This window comes from Lithobates pipiens, unplaced genomic scaffold (assembly GCF_037356315.1).
Source record: "Lithobates pipiens isolate NorthernLeopardFrog02 unplaced genomic scaffold, aLitPip1_a1.2 Scaffold_27, whole genome shotgun sequence".
Classification (NCBI taxonomy): domain Eukaryota; kingdom Metazoa; phylum Chordata; class Amphibia; order Anura; family Ranidae; genus Lithobates; species Lithobates pipiens.
The window spans coordinates 42472466-42497856 of record NW_027507788.1 but is presented as its reverse complement, the minus strand read 5'-3'; the positions used below and the strand labels follow the sequence as shown (position 1 = coordinate 42497856).

Sequence of the window (25391 nt, the reverse complement as noted above, 5' to 3'; positions counted from 1 at the left end):
GTTTTTTTTTCAAAATGTTCGCGCTTTTTTCACTTATGCAGCAAAAAATAAAAAACCCAGTGGTGATTAAATATCACCAAAAGAAAGCTCTATTTGTATGAAAAAAAATGATAACAATTTTTTTTGGGTACAGTGTTGCATGACTGAGTAACTGGCGCTGAAAACTAAAAATTGGTCAGGTAAGTAAGCTGTATAAATGCCCTGCATTGAAGTGGTTAAAGCGTGACATGTTAGGTATCTATTTACTCGGCATAATATCATCTTTTACCTAATACAAAAAAAATTGGGCTAACTTTACTGTTTTGTTATTTTTTAATTCATTAACTTGTTTTTTTTTCCAAAAAAAATGCGTTTGAAAAATGATTGTACAAATACCGTGCAAGATAAAAAGTTGCAATGACCGCCATTTTATTCCCTAGGGTGTCTGCTAAAAAAATATATATAATGTTTGGGGGTTCTGAGTAAGTTTCTAACAAAAAATTATGATTTTTACTCGTAGGAGAGAAGTGCCAGAATAGGCCCGGTATTGAAGTGGTTAAGATTCTACTGCCCAAAGAAAAGATGGCGGGCCTAAATTCTGCCGTCTACGCGACGTGGCGATCAGGACCTGTGCGTTACGTTTTGTCACTGTCCGTGTCAGGTGATTGGGTGACGGTCACATGATTGGTGTGAAGGGAAGCAGTGAAGATGGCTGTGTACCTGCAGTGGAGACGCTTCGTTTTCTTTGAGAAGGAGTCGGTGCGGTTCCCCGGGGAGGGCGGCAAGGCTCTGTCCCTTCCGCCCGGGATTATAGTGTGTGACTCCGGGCGGGGCAGCCTGCTGTTTGGGGATATCCTTGTATACATGGCGGTGTGTAGGAAAGTGTCTGGTATAGTGTGTGAGCACCACAATGTCCTGGACTCCTTCTCTCCATAGTCAGTAAGTGGGTGATGAGAGCTGGGCTGTCAGTGACTGGGCTGGCTGCAGCGCCCTCTGCTGGGTGCAGGCGATAACCTAGCCCAAAAATCGGTGCAATCCCCAGTATGGGTTTGTTTACTCTTGTGATTGGGGGATTGTGAAACCTGACAGGGGAGCCTTGTTTTTACTGCCCCACAACCACCCCTCTTCTTTTGATGTAGGGGATCATGCTGCATCAGGAATGTTACCCCCCCCCCTCGAAATGGCCTAGTGAGTGCGACCCATTCAAGTAAATGTGGCTTCGCTGCAACCTCCCACAACGTGTGGCTGTCCAGAGTTCAGGGGGTTAAAACAATCAGTGAGGAGGTGATACAATCTCATATCACTGACTGCCCAATGCTTTCTGAAGAGCAACCCGAATGCAGGTCGCTTTTAAAAGAGGAAAGCAGGTGCAGATGAGCCCTATGGGTGATTGTGTGCTGCGCCATAAATGGGCTGACCGTTATCGTTCGTTCTTTCTCCTTTACACTAGCCACCCCTCTGAAAAGCAATCAAAGCATGTTTCACCAGCACACCATGGGTCTTTGAAATAGCACTGATTTGTTGCGTGACCCCCAAATTACACCTTTTTAAAGGTAGCTCCACTTTTGTATGGGAAAAAAACCCACAAATAATAATATATAGTGTTTACAATTTGTGACAAGCTGTAATGTTATTAAAAATTACCTTTTCCTTTTTTCAGTCTGCAGCTGTTGTAATTTTTCTGTCAGATTCACAAATTCAACACAATATGGCAACTTGGAGGTGTTCTACTGATGGTGTACAGAATACCCACCCAGGTAGCTCATCTCCTGCTTGTGTGATTGGCTCACTTTCTTACCCTGAAGTCTGCACTAAGATACAAATCAGATTTTGTGACTCCTCGTATCTTCTGCAACTAAAATGTCAGTTTTGGTTATATACCCCCGAAGGGTTAAGCATGTCTAAAGGGATGCAGACCCTGACACTTTCCTCATTAGAACGTTGCAAGTGCAGCAGCTGATCATTAATGGAAAAAAGACATTCACTGTGCACATGGACACAAACACACAGGGATTTCTTCAGAATAACAAAAAGTAGGAATCTGCAACAAAGTTTGTTAAAATCCCTGCAATGTACATAGATCACCCAGAGGGGAATGTTTTTTTTTTCCATCAATAAAAGTGGTGTTACTCTTTAAAGAGGAAGTAAACCCTGATGAGTTTACTTCCTCTTTCATTCCCTGCAAAGGTAAAGCATAATGGATTACTATGCATCGCATAGTAGTCTATTATGTGTCACTTTCCTGACACAGGAGCCAGCGATGTCACCGCTGTCCCCTGTAGCACGGAGCATCCATCTTCTTGGTGGGTCTCCCTGCTCTGCCGCTATCATTCGGCGAAGCCGCGATGACGTCACTCATGCGCATGGGAGCCGCCGCTCGCGGCATATCGCCGTTGACCGCGGCACGCTCAGTGCGCCTGCGCCCTGCCGGTGCCTGTCTTTCGGCAAATATCTCCTAAACCGTGTAGGTTTAGGAGATATTTCTTGGACCTACAGGTAAGCCTTAATCTAGGCTTACTTGTAGGTCAAAGTGTGTTGTAAGGGTTTACAACCACTTTAAAGCTGTGATGTGATCGTTCTAATAAATATTTGGATGCTATTTTGAAGATCCATAGTGTGCTCTCTGGTGTTACCGGTTTCTAGCTGGCAGTTGCTGTATCAGTTGCCTACTACTGTTTGCCATTTCCAGGAATGTGTGCAATGGGAATATTACAAATGACCTCCAAAAAGCGGTTCACCATTGAATGCTTTTCAGAGGGCAGTTGACGGGACTGAGAGGTGATATGTTGCCTCCCAGGTGAACCCATGAGAGCCTGCAGTATGACCCTATTCACTTGGATGGGTCGTGTTTGGCATCAATACTGTCTGCTGAATGTGACCTGTGGTATAATTTTTGCTGTTACTGTAAAGCATTGTGGTTGCAACATGTGTACCTCCCCTTCTGGCCGCCTGTTAGGGTAAATTGGGTGATCAGAGGGTGGTAAAACTATAGCTTAACATCCTATTTTGCTACCCCCTCCCCCTTTCAAATGTAAATGCGGTCACGAGCCAAAATATCATCTGGTTGTGGTGTTTTTTAGTATCAGCCGAAAGGGGGGGGGCGATACCAAAAGGGGGCGGGGTCTGTCCCATGTGCAGCTCATTGCTGGAATGTCATACTGGTGCACCCAGTCCTCCACTCCTCCCCACAATCACTGTGTGTTACGGAGCTGAATTACATGGACTGTAGTAACAATGTCCCGCCTCCTGTGATAGATGGCACACTGATCCAACGGAGGGGCATTGAATCAGTGTGACGGGATCACAGGAGGCGGGGACATTTTTACAGTGGTCCAGGCAAATCAAATCCACTCTGCGACACACAGTGATGGCCCCTCTGATCCGGCCACAGGTGGGCTGGCCCATGTTCTGAACATTGGCCAGGGAACGTGTACTCTGAATGTAAGCAAGTTTTTCTGATTACCCTCCTTAGGACTACATGTCCCATCATTCCTAGTGCCACATGTGCTCCTGTTAGGATGTCATCTTTTCTGTTTGGGCTGACTGTGGATGTCCAGTGCAGGTAGTGGCTGCATTTAGTCTCTGAGCACTCACATTAGGGTGGCTCTGGCAGGCCTCCATAGGACTCTGAAAGGCAAGGAGTCATGCTAACAATGAGAATTGGAGCCAGCAGGTAGAACAGTGTAAAAAGTAAAGATAGGAAAAAAAGAAGCCAAATAAAATGTAAGTACTAATCTCTTGAATAGAAAATAAATTGGGTTTAATGTCACTTTAAAAGCTGTCACCAAAGTGAGAAGTGATGAAAATCCTCTATTTGGGACTCCCTGTTCCTATGACAATTCTCCTAGGTGGGAATTTTAACTTTAGAAAAATGTTCTCATTTCCTGTTCTGTCTCCCAGAGAAGTGAAGGAAAATCTTTCCAGCAGGCAGCAGAAATCAACTCGATGGAGTTTGAAGCCTTCTCTATTCTATCAAAAACAAAAATGATTTGACTTTATATTCACTTTAAAGTGGTTGCAAACCATGAACTAAGCATACACCTCTATAGTGTGTACTTGTCGCAATCCAGAGCACTAAGTGGCATTTTTGTCTGCTGCTTCATTCCTCTATCTGCATGAATCACTTCTGACAAGTTTTCCTGACACTAAGGGGGGGCAGGAGGGACCTCCCAGCTGATTGACAGCCTCAGCTCTGTTCCTGAGTGCTGTGTGAAGTGGGTGTCTTTGTTCCCTCCAATCAGCTCTCGGAGCTCTCCTCACTGTGCTCTCCACTCCCTTTTTCTGACAGCTCAGACAAGCTTTATAAATTCTGGACTTTGAACGGCTGTAGAGAAGAGAGGTCTGCAGATAGACAGGTACAACTTATGTAGGAGGATTTCTTCCATCTCTGTATCACCTGAGGCCAGTCACTTCACTGCGTATATGGAAGGCTTCACAATCACTTTAATTTCTGCTTTCTTTGTATATTTTTAATGACTACCACCAGTGAAAGCTATTTCATACCTATTCATTGTTAGCTTATTTATCTTTTTGTTTTGTAGAGTTGCCCTGTTCTCTTTCTGTATATTACATTTTTATACTTATTGTGTTTTACTCTTGAGGAAGGGTACTCAGATTTCTGAAACACATTGGCTGCCCTTGAGTTTCAATAAAATCAATAAACAAATAAATCTTTCATCATGACTGGTGTCCCTTGAGCTCCTTCTTAGATACAGACCCTTTCCCTCTGTAGGAAAACCTGCAATACCTTCTATGCAACACAGAAGAAGGTTTAGTAATTATGTCATGTATTTTATCTTATGTGGAATTTATTAGTCATTGTGACCTTTTTCTCATTAGCTAGCTGCAGTTTATTATTAGGCATGTGGTCAGCTATACTTTTGTTTTAGAAGGGAAGTATTCAAAAACGTTGTCACCAAGATGCTATGCACAAGGAGAAACAGTGTTTTGGGGGCTTCTCGGGCACAGTAGATGGTAGCAAAACCAAAATGGTTTATAAAAACGGTATTGTCTGTGGGTCAACATTGTAATCACAATAGTGAGTCAAAAGGCAAGTTTTCGAAGATGCTTATTTTAAGAGGAACCCCAGGTTGTAAATCTCTAGAAAAGGGGTTTGTTGCATGCAAGCAGTGTTGGTACCTGAATTTCACCTGGTAACAACCTCTTTAAATCTCTTTCACAGCAGATTAAAGAAGGGAAGACTGCAGGAAGGGCCTGTCAGGTGTGCTGCTCTGCTGATGGGGCGAGAGAGCAGAGTGACAGATATGAGCAAATGTATCTGCTGTTTCTCTATTTACAGTCATAGGGTGGGGAAAGTACAAGACATGTAAGTATTACTGAACTGCAGAAGAATAACATCAGGTCTTCTCCTTCATTAGGCAGGGCTGTGCTGTGTGGCAGAGCTGTGTAAATCTCAAGAACAGATTGACAAATACAAATTCTTGACAAGTAAAACCACTCATATATATGTACTTTATCTGTGCATTTAGATGTATGCCTAGAGTTCAGCTGATGTAGTTGATAAGGAGGCATGTCATTACCCATCTATAGTTTCTATATGCTGGCATATTGATGTTTCTGCAGTTGGATGTTGTACCTTCTTTTGTGGGTTATGTCTTTAACTGAAAATTAAATATGACAGGGCAGATTTGGTTCTTGTCTCGATCCCTTCAGCTCACCTCCTTTCAGGCTTACAAACTTCGTGTTACCCATCTTCATCAACTCAAACAACACAATATCCTTGTTTCTGTAGGGGAGGATGAAGAAGGCACTAACCCGCTGGTAAGTTGTGTTTTTTTTTTTGTTTTGTTTTTTTTTTGTTTTTTTGTGATTGAGGATTTTAAATATAGAAGATTCAATCCAAAACTTTTGTCAGGGTGTATCTCTGACCTTTTAGCCCCTTTATCCATGTGGCCACTAATTACTAGCAATTACTGTGATATACGAATACTCAAGCGCTGATATAGATAAAAAATTAATCAAAACCTATTAAATTATGAAAAATAACTTCACCAATGATAATGATCCCTCAATAGACAATGTAAATAAAAATAAAAGTGCACTAAAAAACTCTAAATGATCAAAACATTGAATTAAACACAATAAACACATCTTTATTAGAGCATCAGTCAAGCACTCCTCCTCACAGCCTTCCGGTGCAACCGAAAGGTTTCACGTCACTTGACTCCTCCTCCCGACGCGTTGCATCACAGGTCACGTGACATTTTCAAGGGAAAAGGTCACGTGACCTGTGACGCAACGCGTCGGGGGAGGAGCCAAGTAACGTGAAGCCGTTCGGTTGCATGGGAAGGCTGTGAGGAGGAGTGCTTGACTGATGCTCTCATAAAGACGTGCACACATTACTGGTTTTGTGAGTAGGAGCATGTAAAAGCAACAGCAAACAAGGTGTATTTGCAGTGTAACACGATTTGGATTTATTTTTTTTGTTTTTCTTGCATGATCGGTGAAAGAATCGACATATGAAGTGGAGGGGAAATATACATTAAAAGACCAATGAATATTGCTAAGAAGTACTGCAGTACAACTCTACCACTCTGAGCCCTGTGTGTGACAGCAGTACGGGGAGAAGTTCCCTGTACCAGCTGTCACATTTTAAAGTGCCTGGACCATATGGTGCTCCCCCTACATGGCTACATCATTCATTCATTCACAGAGTTTTTTGAATGAATGAACTACAAGTACTGTCATCCTTCGTAGATTGAATTTTAGTTCTTAATTAACTACCACGGCGCTGTTGAGCACTGTGGTGGTTCATTGATTCTTCTTGTCCACGTTGAAGCTGCCTGGCTGTACGATGTACGGGCAGACAGCTCATGCTGACAGTCTGCAGGAGACCTGCTGATCACTGGTGAAATGCTTTCCAGGCTGCTAAAAACAAACCTAAAAAAAAAAAAATTGCATTTTTTTACATTTTTATTTTTAAAGGTGAACTTTAAAGCTGGCCATAGACAGACTGTATGTGGCTCTTTTTTTTTGACTGAAGTCAATAGGACAAGCAGGAAAAGTTTTGTCAGACAGCAGCTGCTGATCCATGTATTCTGTTAGCAGAGTTCCGCTGTCAGAATATAAAGTCCTGGTGGAAGGGTTCCATCATCCACTTCACTTGTGCGGATGGAGGAATCGGTTCCTTTTTTCGTTTAACCCTCTTGCTGAATGATAAAAATGAACCATCTATGGCCAGCTTAAAGTGTTACTAAACCCAGGACCCTGCATTCACTATATCTGGTCTCCCACAGTACACAGAACAAGGAAATGCAATTATTTTAGTAATTGTAAACTGCGAAATACCTTTTCTCATCAGCAGTATAAAGCAGTCTTGTGACTTCTATCAGTGTCTGACTGAGCACTGATTAAAGCTTGTAGGAGGAGTTTTCATTCTCCCCTGATTGTCCTTTGAGGCTGCAGGATCCCTGACCCTCTGTCTGGACAGTATTGATTGGCCCTGTGCTGATCACATGCACCCTTCCAAGAAAAAAAAAAAAAAAAACTTTCAAGCAATACACACCAAACTGAGCATGTGCAGAGTGCCTCCAAAGGCTCTGTCTTATCAGGAGATGGTTTTGGGACTGGAAGAAGGGGAGGATCAGAGAAGACAGTAGCCCTTTTACACAATGCAGAAAATTAACCCCTTAGGTTCCACAGTGAGTATAACAAGCATGCTTTACTACATATACAGACTGATTTTACTGTTGTGGGTTTAGTAACACTTTAAGTAAAACACAGAATTTCTTTATATATTTGTAATAATAAAAAATTCTCTTTTGACAGATTAAAGTTTGGAATTTGGAAAAACGTGATGGTGGTAACCCACTTTGCACTAGAATTTTTCCAGCCATTCCTGGCAATAAACCCACAGTTGTGTCCTGCATCACAGTTCATGAAAACCTCAACTTCATGGCTATTGGTATGCTGTATAAGATGTGTTCTGTGTTTGTGTGTGTGTGTGTGTGTGTGTGTGTGTGTGTGTATAAACTAATGTGTATATGTTGTAACCCGCAAGAACCTCTCAGAATAATCTTCCATTTTGTTTAAATTTTTTTTAGAAATCTTGTGCTTATAGTTTGGTGCATTATTTTTCTTTACTTTGGTATTTGGCTGACGGTATTCAAAACCAAATATATTATAATGCATATAGCGTTAACTAAATCTTTTGACTTGGTGTTCTCTCGGTAAAACCAGTCCCTGTGCTCCTTCTGAATGAAAAAAATATACGTTTAGGGGAAATTATCAAAACTGGAGAAACCAGAATCGGTAGCTGTGCATGGCAGCCAATCAGATCATATCTTTCATTTTCCATGCTCAGCTGAACAAGCTGAAGATAAGACCAGATCTGTTGCCATGCACATCTTCTCTAGGTTTAATACCCCCCCCCCATTATACCCCTTTTTTCCTAGTCCTAGGGTGATTTACTAAAACTAGAGTGTGCAAAATCTGTTGCAGCTCCACATAGAAAGCAATCGGCTTCTAACTTAAGCTTTTTCAATTAAGTTTTGACAAAGAAACTTGGAAGTTGTCAGTTTCTATGCAGAGCTGTACCAGATTTTGCACTCCCCAGTTTTAGTAAATCTACCCCTTGTGTAAAGTTGTTGTGGTGATGTCTATAATTTTACCAACATGTACCAAAGTTGCAAAACTGCATTCAAGCTAGGGCTGAAACTAATGATTATTTTCATAATCGATTAGTTGGCCGATTATTGTTTAGATTAGTCTATGCATTAAGATAAAAAGCCTTCTGTGTGCAGCAGCTCCCCTAACACTTACCTGAGGTTCCTCTCTGTCCAGCGATGTGCACGACTGTCTCAGCCATCCGAGAAGCTCCCTCCTGATTGGTTGAGACGCAGCACGGCACCATTGACTGCCGCTGTTGTTAGTCAGCTCGCCAATCGGGGGGGAGAGAGCTGCTTGCTTCTGGGGGCAGGAGCAGGGGGATGGGGGGGGCCCTTCTGCCACCTGTAAAAATAATCAAGTGGCTGAATAGCTACTATGAAATAAAGGATGTGATGCGCTGATTTCCAACCATACAATGATCGCGATAGGCCACAGGTATGCGATTATCAAATAAAGTGCAACTGTGCATAAATTAATCAGGTGATACTTCTGTGCATATATAACAGTAATAACTAGTGCATAAAACCATAAGGTGACTCTATGTGCAAACAAACGCAGATTTGTCATATAGACCAAAATACATATATGAAGTGTATAAACTTAATTACAAAATGTATATAGTGAAGCAAAGACAAATTCTGGATATACGTTAAAGTGATAACTGGTGCAAAGACCATAAAGTGACTGTATGTGCAAATCATCCCAGTTGAAGTCTCCAAGACGTAACGCGTAGGAACCCGGAAGTGACGTCCATATCCGGTCTTACCTTAATGCTGTCTGTCAGACGTGTTTTTATCAGCTTCGTTTGTGAGTAGTTTTTAAACCTGTTTAATAAAACTTCTATGCTTTAAATACTACACTATGGCGGTCCCTCTTAATCTATTTTTCTGAGTTTACCTGCCATTCACGAGGAAGTGAGAGAAGTCTCCTATAGATTGTGTTACACAGCCGTTCTTTGCAATCATCCTGGTGTTCATCATCTATATTGCTGTTCACTCACAACAGTGAGGTAATTGCATAATATTTGTTTTTTTGCACGGATCATCACGGATGGATTAATTGCCTAGCACGCTGCACGTTTTACTTAGCGTATTCACCGGATTGCATGATCTGATTGTGTATGGGACATTTACCTTCAATCACGTTGGCCACTTGAATTGAATATTTTATATTTTTCTTTCTTTACCTGTTTGTGCTCCATTTTACACATTTTTTGATAAGCAACATTCACTTTTTAAATTTTTTGGTTTGTATGACAAACTTGCGTGTTTTTTTGCACATACAGTCACTTTATGGTCTTTGCACCAGTTATCACTTTAACGTATATCCAGAATTTGTCTTTGCTTCACTATATACATTTTGTAATTAAGTTTATACACTTCATATATGTATTTTGGTCTATATGACAAATCTGCGTTTGTTTGCACATAGAGTCACCTTATGGTTTTATGCACTAGTTATTACTGTTATATATGCACAGAAGTATCACCTGATTAATTTATGCACAGTTGCACTTTATTTGATAATCGCATACCTGTGGCCTATCGCGATCATTGTATGGTTGGAAATCAGCGCATCACATCCTTTATTTCAATTTCTTAGTGGTGAGAGACAACTCATTTAGTGATTGCAGCTTTTTTCCATTAGTTACTTTTCTATTTCCCATAGAGCGCAGAAGTTTCCAAATATACACTGAATAGCTACTATGATTGATTGTTTCTATGGTGCAGGGAATCACTTGCTGTAAAAGAAGATATCTGAATGATGTCTGTAATTTCAGAGAATGGCCGAGCGCCACCGAGATACACAGGACATCTGGCTCTGTATCTCGGCGGTGCCACTTTTAAATGGCAAGGCTGCAAATGACACTGACAAGGGTGCAATGATGGACAAGGCTGCAGATGGACACTGATAAGGCTGCATTGATGGGCATTTAAACGTTTTTTTTTTTTTTCCCCTTAAACTTCCCTCCTAAACTTGGCCGATAAATAAGGTGTGTGTGTAAAATATATATATTATGAAAATAATCGTTAGTTGGGGGGGTTGGGGCGGACCCCTTGTATAGAGTGCCCCTCTAGCAAGATAAAAAAAACTTCTAACTTTTTAGAATCGCTTCCTTCTCCTGCCCAGGACTACTTGTCCCCTTTAGGCTTTGCTCCTCACACATTCACAAATTCTTAGGCACTTGCTGACATGTATAAATGGGGGGGGCGTGGCAAGATGGCGACCTGAGTGGACGTGTGTGAGGGGAGCTCCGCATTGCATTGCTTATTTATCCGTCTGCAAACGACTTATTGAGCCTGTCTAACCCTGTGAGTGTGCCACTTGTCTTTGGGCATGAGAAGAGGGCACCCCGGCTCCCAAAAGAAGCGGCAGCAGGCCCAGAAAACCTCGCCGGATCCCCGGGACGCACGTGTGCTCTCCCTTAACATGGCGTCCCAGACGGATAACCCGGAGGCGGCAGCGCTGGGAAACGAACAATTCACCGCTCTGATGCAGGCGATTTCGGGATGCCAGACCACGCTGACGGCCAAAATAGAGCAGATGCAAATGGAGATGGGTTTAATCCGGAGGGACATGGACAAGTACAGGGACCGGCTTACTGAAGCTGAGCGGAGAGTGGGGGATACGGAGGATACGATTCACTCGCATGGTGAAGCTCTCCGGACCCTGCAGGTGAAGATGAAGGTACTGGAGTCTCGTGCCGAAGACCAGGAAAATAGAAATCGGAGGAACAACCTCCGCCTGGTGGGCCTCCCGGAGGGATCGGAGGGCCGAGAACCGGCGACTTTTGCGGAACACCTGCTGCGCACCCTTTTACCCCAGGCTGTTTTTTCCCCTCAATTTGTGGTAGAACGAGCGCATCGGATGCCTTCGGTGAGAGGACTGCCGGGGACGCCGCCGAGGACCTTTATATTTCGGCTCCTGAACTTTCGTGACCGGGACGTTGTGCTGAGGGAGGCGAGGAAGATGGAGGAGTTGCGGTATGAGAATGCCAGAATTATGATTTTCCCGGATTACTCGACTGAAACACAGCGACTACGCCGCACGTTTGATCAGGTCAAGGCACAGCTCCGCGCCAGAGCCTTGAAATACAACATGATGTTCCCTGCTAAACTACGGGTGGTCGATGGCGAATCGGTTAGATTCTTTGGGTCACCGGATGAGGCTTCTCGCTGGATTGAGTCGCTGCCTCGGGACCGTTAACTCTGCTGCTTTTTTGTGGAGGTTGGTGACGCTCCTGCCGCGCCTGTGGCCTATCCTTCCCACCGTCCGTGACTCTATCCTGATGTGGGTTCTGTCTATCTGGGCTTCACCATTCGTGAGTGTCCCCTTGGAGTCCCGCTTGCCCCTGTTCGGCCCCCCCCCTCTGACTTTTGTGGGGGGTTGGTGAGATGTTACTATCCCGGTCCGCGGGGAGTGTGACTGGGCTTCCCCATCCCCCCCCCCCCCCCCCCCTCCATATTTTTTATTTTTTATTATTTTGTTTCTATTAGTTGGACATGTATAAATGGCATATTTAGCTTTGTGTACTGCACTGTGTATACCGACATGTATGGATGGTGTACTGAACTGTACATGTGTTCCACTGTATTTTCTGATATGTAAAGAAATAATGCATTGTGTATGCAGGCTAACTACTCAGCTGACCAACTAATCGATTATGAAATACGTTGACAGCTATTTTCATTATGTCGATCAGTTGTTTCAGCCCGAATTCAAGCATTAAAGGCTAAGTTCACCTTCGAAACATGTTACATATTTCATCTGTCATAAGGGTGGAATTTTCACCATGTTTCAGGTCCTGCCCCCCTCCCTGTGACAGCAGGTGGGGGATCCTCTCCCTGCTCCCACCGCCACTTTTTAAAAACGGTGCGACTGTGCGGGGCCCTGCCCCCACCGCCGCATCCATATATTCAGGTTCCTGTGAATGACTATTCTACAAGTATCATCTGCCACACAGCAAGATGGATTTATAGCTTCAATGGGCTGTAGGGACGCTGGTAAATGCTCTTGTAGTCCACTGACCTGTCTGCAGGAAACCACATGGCATCAGTGATCTACTGATGAGTGCAGTGCTTTCCAGGCTCCTGCAGGAATTTTTTTTTTTCATTTCCCCCCCCCCCCCCCTTTTTCCCCCCTGCAGAATGTGCATTTATTATTTTTTCCTGTAAAGGTGAACTTCTCCTTTGTTTACCTTCAGGCATTTAAGGGTTAAGAGACACTGTATTAGAAGTAAATCAGACAACTGGGTTATACTGGAGGAACTGGACACTTGCAGACAAAAAGCTGTTTGGCGGCCTGGTACAACCCTTTCCCACTCAAATGATGCTCCAGTTTTTTGCCAGTGTCCTAGGAAGATAAGCATCTTTTTTTCTTTGCAGAAAAGTTTTTAAAATTTATAAAAGACATTTGTACTTATGTCAGTCAAGTTTTTTTCGTTCTGTTACTGTGTTTCACAGCAACCTGGATTAGCTAATCTTGGGGTCTAACTACGGCGGCCTCCAAGGCTAGGCCAGTCGTACCAAAAGTTGCAGGACTTGCCTGTAATGTGATCCTTGGAACTACGAGTTCTGCTTGTGGTGCTCCCCATACACCTAGTGAGTTTTTATTTATTTTTTTAGCTGCCAAGCACTTTACAGGTCGGTCCAGGGCCATGGTCCAGCCTCTGATGTGACTCAGTCTCTGGTGACTCCCATGGGAATATGCGCATAGATGGGTCTCTTCACAGAGGTGCTTCAGGACCTCTGTCTCAGGTGGAGGATACCATATGAGGACCTTTTTGGCCTGCAGATTTGACAACAAACTGAGTAAGTTGGCATCCAGCAGCAAAGCCTTGGCCGTGGCAGTAGAGGCTTTGGTGGCTCTGTGGTATCAGTATAACCTGAAGTATGCCTTTCTTCCTCTAAAACTCTATTCTTGTCTTCTCCACTGCATTGAGGTAGAGGGAGTTGTCTCTGGAGGATGTGGTACTCCAACCTCACCAGGCTCCCGGCAGAATCCAATATTGGCTCTCTTGACCACCTGGATCTTCTTTCCCAGACCAGGTCTTAAGAGATATTGGCTTTTCTGATTAATACTGGCCATAGACAGAAAAAAAGTGATTGATGTGCTCAATCGTTTGACTTTCTAAACGTTAGTGCAGGGCTCACAATTTCAAGTCCTGAGCTACTAGCCAGGTCTTAAGAGTTACTTGCCACCAGTTGCTCCATCCAACCCCTACCCTGCCCCAACCCTAAACAAGCCCTCTTAAATTATCTAATGAAATCATACTGTTAAAAGTTTTATGCAGAATTAAGGTTCAAAAATATTAAAAACATTAACGTAAAGCATATTTCATTGATCTGACTGTGATAAAAAAAAAAAGATAAAATATGATTGGCTGCTATAGACACTGTACACATCACTGCCTTGTTAAGTAAATATGTGCTACGTACTGACTGCAGGGGGGCTACAATGGAAACTACACTTCCCAGCGTGTAGAACAGCACACTGAGCCCTCCATAGAGATAACTGGGGGGAGGCAGCTTGTGTAGCTTGTCTGAGCTGAGCGGACATGCTCCCTGCCCAAGCCGGAATACTCAACCTCAATTAGTTAGGTTGAATAAAGACACCAGTCCATCCTGAGTGAGTGTCTACAGTTGTCCCTATGTACATTGCACACTCGCATCGGCCCCTACCCTCAAGAAGCCCACAATCCAAGGTCCCCATTCATATGCTAGGGCCAATTTTGGACAGAAGCCAATTAACCTACCTGCATGTTTTTGGAGTGTGGGAGGAAACCGGAGTACCCAGAGGAAACCCGCACAGGGAGAACATGCAAACTCCAGACAGGTAGTGTCGTGGTAGGGATTCGAACCAGCGACCCTTTTTACTGCTAGGCGAGAGTGCAAACCACTACACCACTGTGCCGCCGCAAATTAATATTCACTCGTCAAATGAGATGAGAGTAAATAGACTCCTCCTCCTATGGGTGCATGCCTTGGCTCACCTACCGTGATGATACAGAAAAGCATTGGCTGCACACCAAAAAGTATCAAAGTCCTTTTTATTGCATCTTTCCACAAAAGTGCAAAACAAACACCACAGGATGGTAGCAGGTCCGGTTGACATGTATCACGCAGTTACATTGTGCTTACTGATAACCAAGTAAGCACGATATAACTGTGTGAGACTTGTCAACCTGACCTGCTACCATCCTGTTGTGTTTTGCACTTTTGTGGAAAGATTAAATAAAAAGGACTGATACTTTTTGGTGTGCAGCCAATCCTTTTCTTACATTAATTCTTCTTAGCGTAGATTCAACAAGGTGTTGGTCCATATTGACATGATAACATCATGCAGTTGCTGCAGATTTGTCGGCTGCACATCCATGATGCAAATCTCCCATTTCACCACATCCCAAATATGCTCTATTGGATGGAGATCTGGTGACTGTGGAGGCCATTGGGAGTACAGTGAGTAAATTATCATGTTCAAGAAACCAGTGGTGAGATGATTTGAGCTTTGTGCATTATCCTGCTGGAAGTAGGCATCAGAAGATGGGTGCACTGTAGTCATAAAGGGATGGACATGGTCAGCATCAATACTGAGGTAGGCCGTGGCATTTAAACAATGCTCAATTGGTACTAAGGGGCCCAAAGCGTGCCAAGAAAATATCCCCCACACCATTACACCACAAGCCTAAACCACTGATACAAGGCAGGATGGATCCATACTTTCATGATGTTTGCCCCAAATTCCGACCCTACCACCTGAATGTCACAGCTGAAATTGAAACTCATCAGACCAGGCAACGTTTTTCCAATCTTCTGTTGTCCAATTTTAGTGAGCCTGTGCGAATTGTAGCCTCATTTTCCAGCTCTTATCTGACAGGAGTGCCACCCGGTGTGGTCTTCTGCTGCTGTAGCTTTAACGTTTTGACGTGTTGCTCATTCGGAGATGGTATTCTGCATACCATGGTTGTATTTGAGTTAATGTTGGACTTTCTATCATCTCGAACCAGTCTGCCCATTCTCCTCTGACATGAACAAGGCATTTTCGTCCACACAACTTCCGCCCCACTGGATATTTTTCTTTTTTTCAAGCCATTCTCTGTAAACCCTAGAGATGGTTGTGCAAGAAAATTCCAGTAGATCAGCAGTTTTTGAAAGACTAGCCCGTCTGGCACCAACAATCATGCCGCGTTGTTTTGCTTGCGTCTATTTAGCAAGGTTACTACTGTGTGGTATAACAAGCAAGCTGAGACTTCTACAGTGTGTAAATGTGCTTTTACTATACAAAGATGCTGTACATACAAAACTATTACAGTCTTAGGAATACAATACATGACTGACAGATATCTCTAACAAGCAAAATGCGTAGCAAATGCAGCCTATGGTCTATAACAGTACAAATACACTTAAAGGTTACTTATCTTCTGTTACTGTATGTTTGTGATCTCCATTGGCAACAATGCTTCTTGGGAACCAGGCTAAAATCTTTCATCATGAGTGGCTTCTGATCTTCAAAGCATGATGTGTGTAGCTTATGCCTGAATCCCCCTTTTATGTCAGGCTGTTTACCATAGTTACACAAACAGAAAACCTACCTATTTAATGTAGCTGTAGAAACAATGGACTGTTGAAAACTGTCAATTGAATACAACAATGGTATCTACCCATTGTCTACTCAAACCAAACCTGACAGTAATCTAACAGTCATTCTTTCAGTTTGAGAGCTAAAAGAATCTCAAACAAGTAATGTCTTGCTTGTTTACTGTGGTTATAGAGACAATAGCCTGTTGAAACTGTCAATTGAATACAACAATGGTATCTACGTACCTATTGTATGAAACAACATTTGTTTGAGAAATCTACTCAAACCAAAAAACTGACAGTAATCTGACCAACTCACTATTGTAATATTGTCCCATGTATCTTATGTCTGATTAATATGCAAAAAAATTATATTAACAAATGCAACACACACGCATTAATTTGAGCTGAGCACATACGGTGGATATAAAGTCAACAAATCCCTGTTAAAATGTCAGGTTTCTGTGATGTACAAAAAATGAGACAAAGATAAATCATTTCAGAACTTTTTCCATTTTTTAATACGCTCTTTAAACTGTACAACTCAATTGAAAAACAAACTGAAATCTTTTAGGGGGGATGAAGTAAAAATAAACTAATGTTGCAGAAGTGTATACACCCTCTTATAACCGGTAAAGTAGCTGTGTTCAGAATTCAGCAATCGCATTCAAACTCATGTTAAATAGGAGTCAATACACACCTGCCATCATTTAAAAGGGTTGTAAAGCTAAGTTTTTTTCACCTTAATGCATTCTATTCATTAAAGGGGTTGTAAAGTAAAAATTTATATTTTTTTAAAATAACAAACATGTCATACTTACCTCCACTGTGCAGCTCGTTTTGCACAGAGTGGCCCCGAACCTGCTCTTCTGGGGTCCCTCGGCGGCTGTCTCTGCTTCCTCCCGCAGGTGCTTCTCACGTTAATGCGAGCTCCCTCGCATTGGTGAGAAGCACTGCGGGCACGCTCCCGTGATACAGCCGGCGGCTATAGCCGCTCGCTGTATCACAAGGCCCCGCCCCCCGGCGTGCTGCGTCATTGGATGTGATTGACAGCAGCGCGAGCCAATGGCTGCACTGCTTTTAATCCATCCACTCCAGCCAATCAGCGGCCAGGCTGAGCGGCGAAGAGGACGGCGGGGGCGAGCGCGGGATTTTCGAGGGGTCAGGTAAGTAAAACGGGGGGACTGGGGGCGCCAGCAGTGTGAGATGTTTTTTCACCTTAATGCATAGAATGCATTAAGGTGAAAAAACATTTACCTTTACAACCCCTTTAAGGTGAAAAAACATCTGATAGTGCCAGCCCCCCCGTTTTACTTACCTGACCCCTTGAAAGTCCCACGCTCGTCTCTGACATCCTCTTTGCCACTCAGCCTGGCCGCTGATTGGCTAGAGTGTATGGATTGAAAGCAGCGCAGCCATTGGCTCGCGCTGCTGTCAATCACATCCAATGATGCAGCGCGCCGGGGGCGGGGCCGAGTGATACAGTGAGCGGCTATAGCCACCGGCTGTATCACGGTAACACCCCCGCAAGCACTTCTCGCCATGCGAGGGAGCTCACATGAACGTGAGAAGTACTTGCGGGGGAAGCCGAGAGAGCCGCCGAGGGACCCCAGAAGACCAGGTTCGTTCCACTCTTTGCAAAACGAGCTGCACAGTGGAGGCAAGTATAACATGTTTGTTGTGTGTGTTTTTTTTTAAATCCCTTTACAACCATTTTAAAGTGCCTCTGATTAACCCTAAATTTAAAGTTCTGGTAGGTCTTTCCTGACATTTTCTTAGTCACATCTTACAGCAACAGCCATGGTCTGTAGAGAGCTTCCAAAGCATCAGAGGGATCTCATTGTTAAAAGGTATCAGTCAGGAGAAGGGTACAAAAGAATTTCCAAGGCATTAGATATACCATATTACAAAGTGAAGACAGTCAACATCAAGTGGAGCACATATGACACAACAGTGACATTACCAAGAACTGGATGTCATTCCAAAATTGATGAAAAGACGAGAGGAAAACCTGTCAGGGAGGCTGCCAAGAGGCCTAGCACAACATTAAAGGAGTTGCAGGAATATCTGGCAAGTACTAGCTGTGTGGTACATCTGACAACAATCTCCCGTATTCTTCATATGTCTGGACTATGGGGTAGAGTGGCAAGACAAAATCTTTTTCTTAGGAAGAAAAACATCCAAGCCCAACTCAATTTTACAAAAGACATCTGAATTCTCCCAAAAGCATGCAGGAAAATGTGTTATGGCGTTTTGGGACATTTCACCATGATGACCTTTATTAATCGCATCCATTACAATGGTCTGATGATACCAAGGTTGAACTTTTTGGCCATAATTCCAAAAGATATGTTTGGCGCAAAAACGCTGCACATCACCAAAAAAAACACCATACCCACAAAGAAGCAAGGTGGTCACCATTTAAGAGAGACAGGTCCCGCTTCTTGGTGTTTTTGTCTACTCCTTATACCGCTTTTCTACAAATCTGAAGCACCATGGTTTAACAGAGTGTCCCTAGCTGGCCAATTACTTTTTGGTTGCCAGTGTTCAAATCCTCCTGAAGGCAGCAATATAACCCAATTGTCGCTGACTTTTTTTGATCCTGTGTCCCTTAATGTACTCCAAGAAACAGATTTTTATGGTACGAAAAAATCCTGTTTTACCTTCCTTTGTATGAGTCAAATCCCCCTTCATTTGTCTATCATGTTTTTTTATGCTGCATAGGGCTCCTAATGCTTTTTCTCTTTTGTTCACTTCCTCTTTTTTTTTTTTTTTTTTTGCTTCAGGTTTTGCAGATGGGAGTGTGGTGTTAACCAAGGGTGACATAACGCGCGACCGGCACAGTAAGATCCAAATGTTGCAAGAAGGGAGCTATCCTGTTACAGGCATGGCTTTCAGGCAAACTGGCAAGACGACCCATCTATTTGTTGTAACAACAGAAAATGTCAAGGTAAGGGATTTTTTTATTTATATAAAATATTAATGCTGCTCTCCAGTGTTGTAATCTGACTTGCATGAGAATAATTTTGCCCGTGTTAGATCATCTGGCTCAGTTGTGTGTTGCCGACCGCCGCACGCCGATGTACGTCGGTACAATGGCACGGGCAGGCATAAGGACATACATGTACGTCCCTTGCCTCCCGCGGGTCGGGGGCCCGATCGGGCCCCCGCCCGGTGCCTGCGGCGGTCGGTATTCGTTCGGGAGCGATCCCGGACGAGGGGACGGCCATTCATTCATGGCCACCCCCTCGCGATCGCTCCCGACGAATAGAAATCCCCGGTGACATCACTTCCTCTCCTGTAATGTAAACACAGGAGAGGAAGTGATGTATTCTCTCCTCCGTGTCGGTATTTTTCGTTCCGACACGGAGGAGAGCGGATCAGTAAGTTGCACCAACACTCTACACACACAGTAGAACATGCCAGGCACACTCACACCCCCCCTTTACCCCCCGATCACCCCCCCCAATTACCCCTGCCCCCCAGTCACAGTGACACCAATGTCATTTTTTTTTTTTTTTTTGCATTGGTGTCATTTGTGACTGTAATAACTGTTAGGGCAGTTAGAGTTAGCCCCCTTTAGTTCTAATGTACCCCCCTAACCCCCCCAATAAAGATTTAACCCCGTGATCACCCCCCGTCGCCAGTGTCACTAAGGCTGGGTTCACATTGCAGCGGTTTATGAGAACGAATGTGATTCGCACCGCACTGCAGTGCAAATCACATCCGATCTCTGTGCGATTCGAGTTCAGCCATTCACCGCACCCGCCGCACCCGCCACACCCGCCGCACCCGCCGCAAATTCGCACGGGACCCTTTTTTTGGCCCGCAGCAGAATCGGATCGCATGGGTGTTCACACCATGCGATCCGAGTTTGCAGATCGCACTGCGATATGCGAACTGATCTGGGGGTGTCAGTAACATTTCACTGACACTCCCATCAGTTCGCATAGGGCAGTGTGAACTGCCGCCGGGAGGCATGCGATGCGGGAACCCGCCGCGGATTCGCGGCGTTTCCGCATCGCTCCAGTGTGAACCCAGCCTAATAAGCAATCATTTTTCTGATCGCCGTATTAGTGTCACAGGTGACGCTAGTTAGGCAGGTAGGTATTTAGGTTCGCCGCAGCTTTTTATAGCGCCAGGGACCCCCATATACTACCGCATAAAGCCCCCTGATTGCCCCCTAGTTAACCCTTTCACCAGTGATCACCATATAACTGTTACAGGTGACGCTGGTTGGTTAGTTATTTTTTTATAGTTTCAGGGCACCCGCCATTTATTACCTAATAAAGGTTTAACCCCCTGATCACCCGGCGGGTGTCATTTGTGACTAATAACTGTTAGGGCAGTTAGGGTTAGCCCCCTTTAGTTCTAAGGTACCCCCCTAACCCCCCCAATAAAGGTTTAACCCCGTGATCACCCCCCGTCGCCAGTGTCACTAAGGCTGGGTTCACATTGCAGCGGTTTATGAGAACGGATGTGATTCGCACCGCACTGCAGTGCAAATCACATCCGATCTCTGTGCGATTCGAGTTCAGCCATTCGCCGCACCCGCCGCACCCGCCGCAAATTCGCACGGGACCCTTTTTTTGGCCCGCAGCAGAATCGGATCGCATGGGTGTTCACACCATGCGATCCGAGTTTGCAGATCGCACTGCGATATGCGAACTGATCTGGGGGTGTCAGTAACATTTCACTGACACTCCCAGCAGTTCGCATAGGGCAGTGTGAACTGCCGCCGGGAGGCATGCGATGCGGGAACCCGCCGCGCATTCGTGGCGTTCCCGCATCGCTCCAGTGTGAACCCAGCCTAATAAGCGATCGTTTTTCTGATCGCTGTATTAGTGTCACAGGTGACGCTAGTTAGGCAGGTAGGTATTTAGGTTCGCTGCAGCTTTTTATAGCGCCAGGGACCCCCATATACTACCGCATAAAGCCCCCTAATTGCCCCCTAGTTAACCCTTTCACCAGTGATCACCATATAACTGTTACAGGTGACGCTGGTTGGTTAGTTATTTTTTTATAGTTTCAGGGAACCCGCCATTTATTACCTAGTCTCACTAGTGTACCCCTAAATTTAGGGGTGTCTACTTTCCAAAATGGGGTCATTTGGGGGGGGTTTGTGCCATCTTGGCATTTTATGGCCTTCAAAACTGTAACGCCCTTAGAAAGCCTGAAGGCGGTGCTTGGTTTTCGGGGCCCCGTACGCGGCTAGGCTCCCAAAAAGTCCCACATATGTGGTATCCCCATACTCAGGAGAAGCAGCAGAATTTATTTTGGGGTGTCATTTCACATATGCCCATGGCATGCGTGAGCAATATATCATTTAGTGACAACTTTGTGAAAAAAAAAAAAAAAAAAAAAAAGTTTGTAATTTTCCCGCAACTTGTGGCAAAATATAAAATATTCCATGGACTCAACATGCCTCTCAGCAAATAGCTTGGGGTGTCTACTTTCTAAAATGGGGTCATTTGTGGGGGTTTTGTGCCATCTTGGCATTTTATGGCCTTCAAAACTGTAATAGGTAGTGAGAAGTGAACTCAAAAATTTACGCCCTTAGAAAGCCTGAAGGCGGTGCTTGGCTTTCGGGGCCCCGTACGCGGCTAGGCTCCCAAAAAGTCCCACATATGTGGTATCCCCGTACTCAGGAGAAGCAGCAGAATTTATTTTGGGGTGTCATTTCACATATGCCCATGGCATGCATGAGCAATATATCATTTAGTGACAACTTTGTTAAAAAAAAAAAAAAAAAAAAAAAAGTTTGTAATTTTCCCGCAACTTGTGGCAAAATATAAAATATTCCATGAACTCAACATGCCTCTCAGCAAATAGCTTGGGGTGTCTACTTTCTAAAATGGGGTCATTTGTGGGGGTTTTGTGCCATCTTGGCATTTTATGGCCTTCAAAACTGTAATAGGTAGTGAGACGTGAACTCAAAAATGTACGCCCTTAGAAAGCCTGAAGGCGGTGCTTGGTTTTCGGGGCCCCGTACGCGGCTAGGCTCCCAAAAAGTCCCACATATGTGGTATCCCCATACTCAGGAGAAGCAGCAGAATTTATTTTGGGGTGTCATTTCACATACGCCCATAGCATGTGTGAGCAATATATCATTTAGTGACAACTTTGTGTAAAAAAAAAAAAAAAAATTTTTTTTTTTGTCATTATTCAATCGCTTGAGGCAAAAAAATAAAATATTCAATGGGCTCAACATGCCTCTTATCAATTTCCTTAGGGGGTCTACTTTCCAAAATGGGGTCATTTGGGGGGGTTTTGTACTGCCCTGCCATTTTAGCACCTCAAGAAATGAGATAGGCAGTCGTAAACTAAAAGCTGCGTAAATTCCAGAAAACGTACCTTAGTTTGTAGATGTGACAACTTTTGCGCAAACCAATAAATATACAATTATTGACTTTTTTTTTACCAAAGACATGTGGCTGAATACATTTTGGCCTAAATGTATGACTAAAATTGAGTTTATTGGATTTTTCTAATAACAAAAAGTAGAAAATATCATTTTTTTTCAAAATTTGCGGTCTTTTTACGTTTATATCGCAAAAAATAAAAACCGCAGAGGCAATCAAATACCATCAAAAGAAAGCTCTATTTGTGGGAAGAAAAGGACGCAAATTTTGTTTGGGTACAACATTGCATGACCGCGCAATTACCAGTTAAAGCAGCGCAGTGCCAAAGTGTAAAAAGACCTCTGGTCATTTACCAGCAAAATGGTCCGGTCTGAAAGTGGTTAAAGAATAAGTTCACTTAAATTTTTTTTTCATAGGAGCATTGAAAGCATTGTAACCACGATCAGCCGCTTGCAGGTGCCATGCAGGACCCTTTTTTTTTTGGTCCGTACTGGAATCCTACACCGTTTGACAGTTCGCACTGCGATCTGTGAACCATCCTGGGGGTGTCATTAACTTTTTTACGTTGACACCCCCAGCAGTGTGAACCAGTGTGTGATTCAGATCGCAGGGTTTGCCCGCATCACACTAGTGTGAACCTGGACTAACACATCTTCATTGTTCCAGGTTAGCCTGCCACTCAATTTCGCCAGCAGGGAAAGCAAGCCCCTGTTAAGCTCAAAACCAGCTTGTCGAAGGTCACACAAGGCTATGGAATCTTTCCCTTAACCTGCGTGACAGAGCTGGGCCAATTATTAGAGCGTGGGAGTGGACCCTAGATATCTCCTATCATAAATTTCCCCCCTGCCTGTCAGCGGTAATGCAATCTAAGTCGTGCATGTGCAGCTTAGACCGCATTTACAGCTTGTTCTGCATGTTGTGACTCTCATGCGGTTGTGATGTTACTGCAGCCCTGGCCAATCAAGTGGCCAAATATATGAAACCCGGAAAGAAGACTGGGTTAACATGGAAGCCGCCAGGGATGGAGGGGAGCTGTGACAGCCCAGCGCTGGAGGGCTCAGTTTGTAGGCAAGTCTCTACTAATGTATTAGTATAGGGTGCATACTAGTACATTATGATTTAACCCTGCAGGGTGGCACTTTTTGTTGTACTTAAGGAGAATTTCCTACTGCTTTAAAGGGTGCTTTAATTATTTACTTGACTTTGTTAATAGGAAAATCGTGTTCTTCATCTGACAGAAATATGTATTTTTGCCCAGAGGAGTGTGTTTTTCATCATAATATTAATACTGTGAGCATCTTGTTGTTCCTTTGCCACATACTTCCCTGATTCCTTTTACTGTCAATTCAGGGACAACAAGGCCAGTGGGAGCCTGGGGAGTCAAGGCTGTGGTACTTAACGCCCCTAGCGGTAATCCCGAGTCCGGCTTGGGTTAGGAATTTCCTGATAAAAGCGGTAACCCCGAGCCAGACTCGGGATCGCTTCGCTGAATGCAGGGGAGGACACAGGGAGACTTACTTACCTTGTCCCCTGGATCCAGCGATGTCCTCCGTGCTGTGTGATCGAGCTGTCCTCCGCTCGATTCACAGTGCCGAATGCCGCTGAGCTCCGTTCCCTGCGACGTTACGGCGCACGGGAGCGGAGAACGGCGGCAAATTAAAAAAAGTAAGAATACACAAAACACACGCAGCACTGTAATCTTGCAGATTACAGTGCTGTATTAAAAAATACACACCCCCTTTGTCCCTAGTGGTCTGTGCAGTGCCCTGCATGCACTTTTATATTATAAATACTGTTTTTTTTTGCCTGGAATTTGGAGATTGCCCATAGCAACCAAAAAGTGTCCCTTTTTCAGTGTTTTTGGATTTGATTACATTATTGAATCATTTTTATTATTCTTTATTATATTATAAACTTTATCATACCCGGGATGTCTGCTAGACTCTGGTTTGAACAGATTTAAGAGAGTTATTCCTAAGAATTACAGGACTACAAAATAAAACGCCAAATTCCCATGCAAAATAATTGTACCGCTTTCAGCACCTAAAACCGGACTGAATCATACCGCCAGGGAGGTTAAACAAGCTATTGCCATCTTACAGAAGTTCCCCAAACTGTTTTTTTTTTTTTTTTGTTACTTACACACTGTGCAGACATGTTTGGATGGAAACCACCTTCACCTAGCTTGGCATTTTGTTCTCGGCTAGTAAAATTCAAGTTATTAAAGTGGTTCTAAACCCTTAACATTTTTTTTTCCTTAATGCATTCTCTGCATTAAGGTAAATAACGTTTAGTTGGTAGTAGTAGTATCCCCCCTTTTGCCGCCCTAATACTTTCCTCACCCAGTCCAGGGGTTTGCGTGTCTGCAGCCACTCTTTTGCTACTCCTCATCCTCTCATAGGCTTTTGTCAGTCGAATCCTGTGATTGAGGTGGGGGGGACCGAACTGTGCTATCTGTGTTTATGGATGAAAGCTGTGTGGTTTTGGAGATAGCCAGCTGGTGTGCTCCTATAGCAAGTGGCTTTCTATGGGGGCACATAAAGAAGAGGAGGAGCCAGGAGCATTGGTAGGGACTTTACAACCACTTTTAACTCAATCCTTTCATCCTTTCCCTGGATGAATACATTACATGAATTTGAGCCATTATAAAGATGTATTTCTTCACTCATGAGTCCTATTCAGCCATCAGATTATTTGTGCATGTTTTGTTTATGGTCAGCGACACCGAAACATGCAAGCTTGGATACACTAATGGATGATTCTCTCCGTTAGATACAAAAACAGGGATGGAAAACTCTCCACTTGATACAGGAACCCGGACCTCCAAGGTGTCCTCAGACCACTT

General features: G+C 43.9%; 1 protein-coding gene across 1 annotated transcript in view; it reads left to right on the top strand.

The window, feature by feature from the left end:
* Nucleotides 1-646: 646 nt before the first annotated feature.
* The window catches only part of VPS11 (VPS11 core subunit of CORVET and HOPS complexes), a 90108-nt gene continuing 65363 nt past the window's right edge, over nucleotides 647-25391 (top strand). Inside the window, exons 1-4 of the mRNA XM_077456886.1 lie at nucleotides 647-829; nucleotides 5612-5760; nucleotides 7768-7903; nucleotides 18971-19134. Of these exons, the coding sequence (XP_077313012.1) occupies nucleotides 688-829; nucleotides 5612-5760; nucleotides 7768-7903; nucleotides 18971-19134 (591 nt within the window). The 5' untranslated portion in view covers nucleotides 647-687. The remainder of the gene's footprint in view (nucleotides 830-5611; nucleotides 5761-7767; nucleotides 7904-18970; nucleotides 19135-25391) is intronic.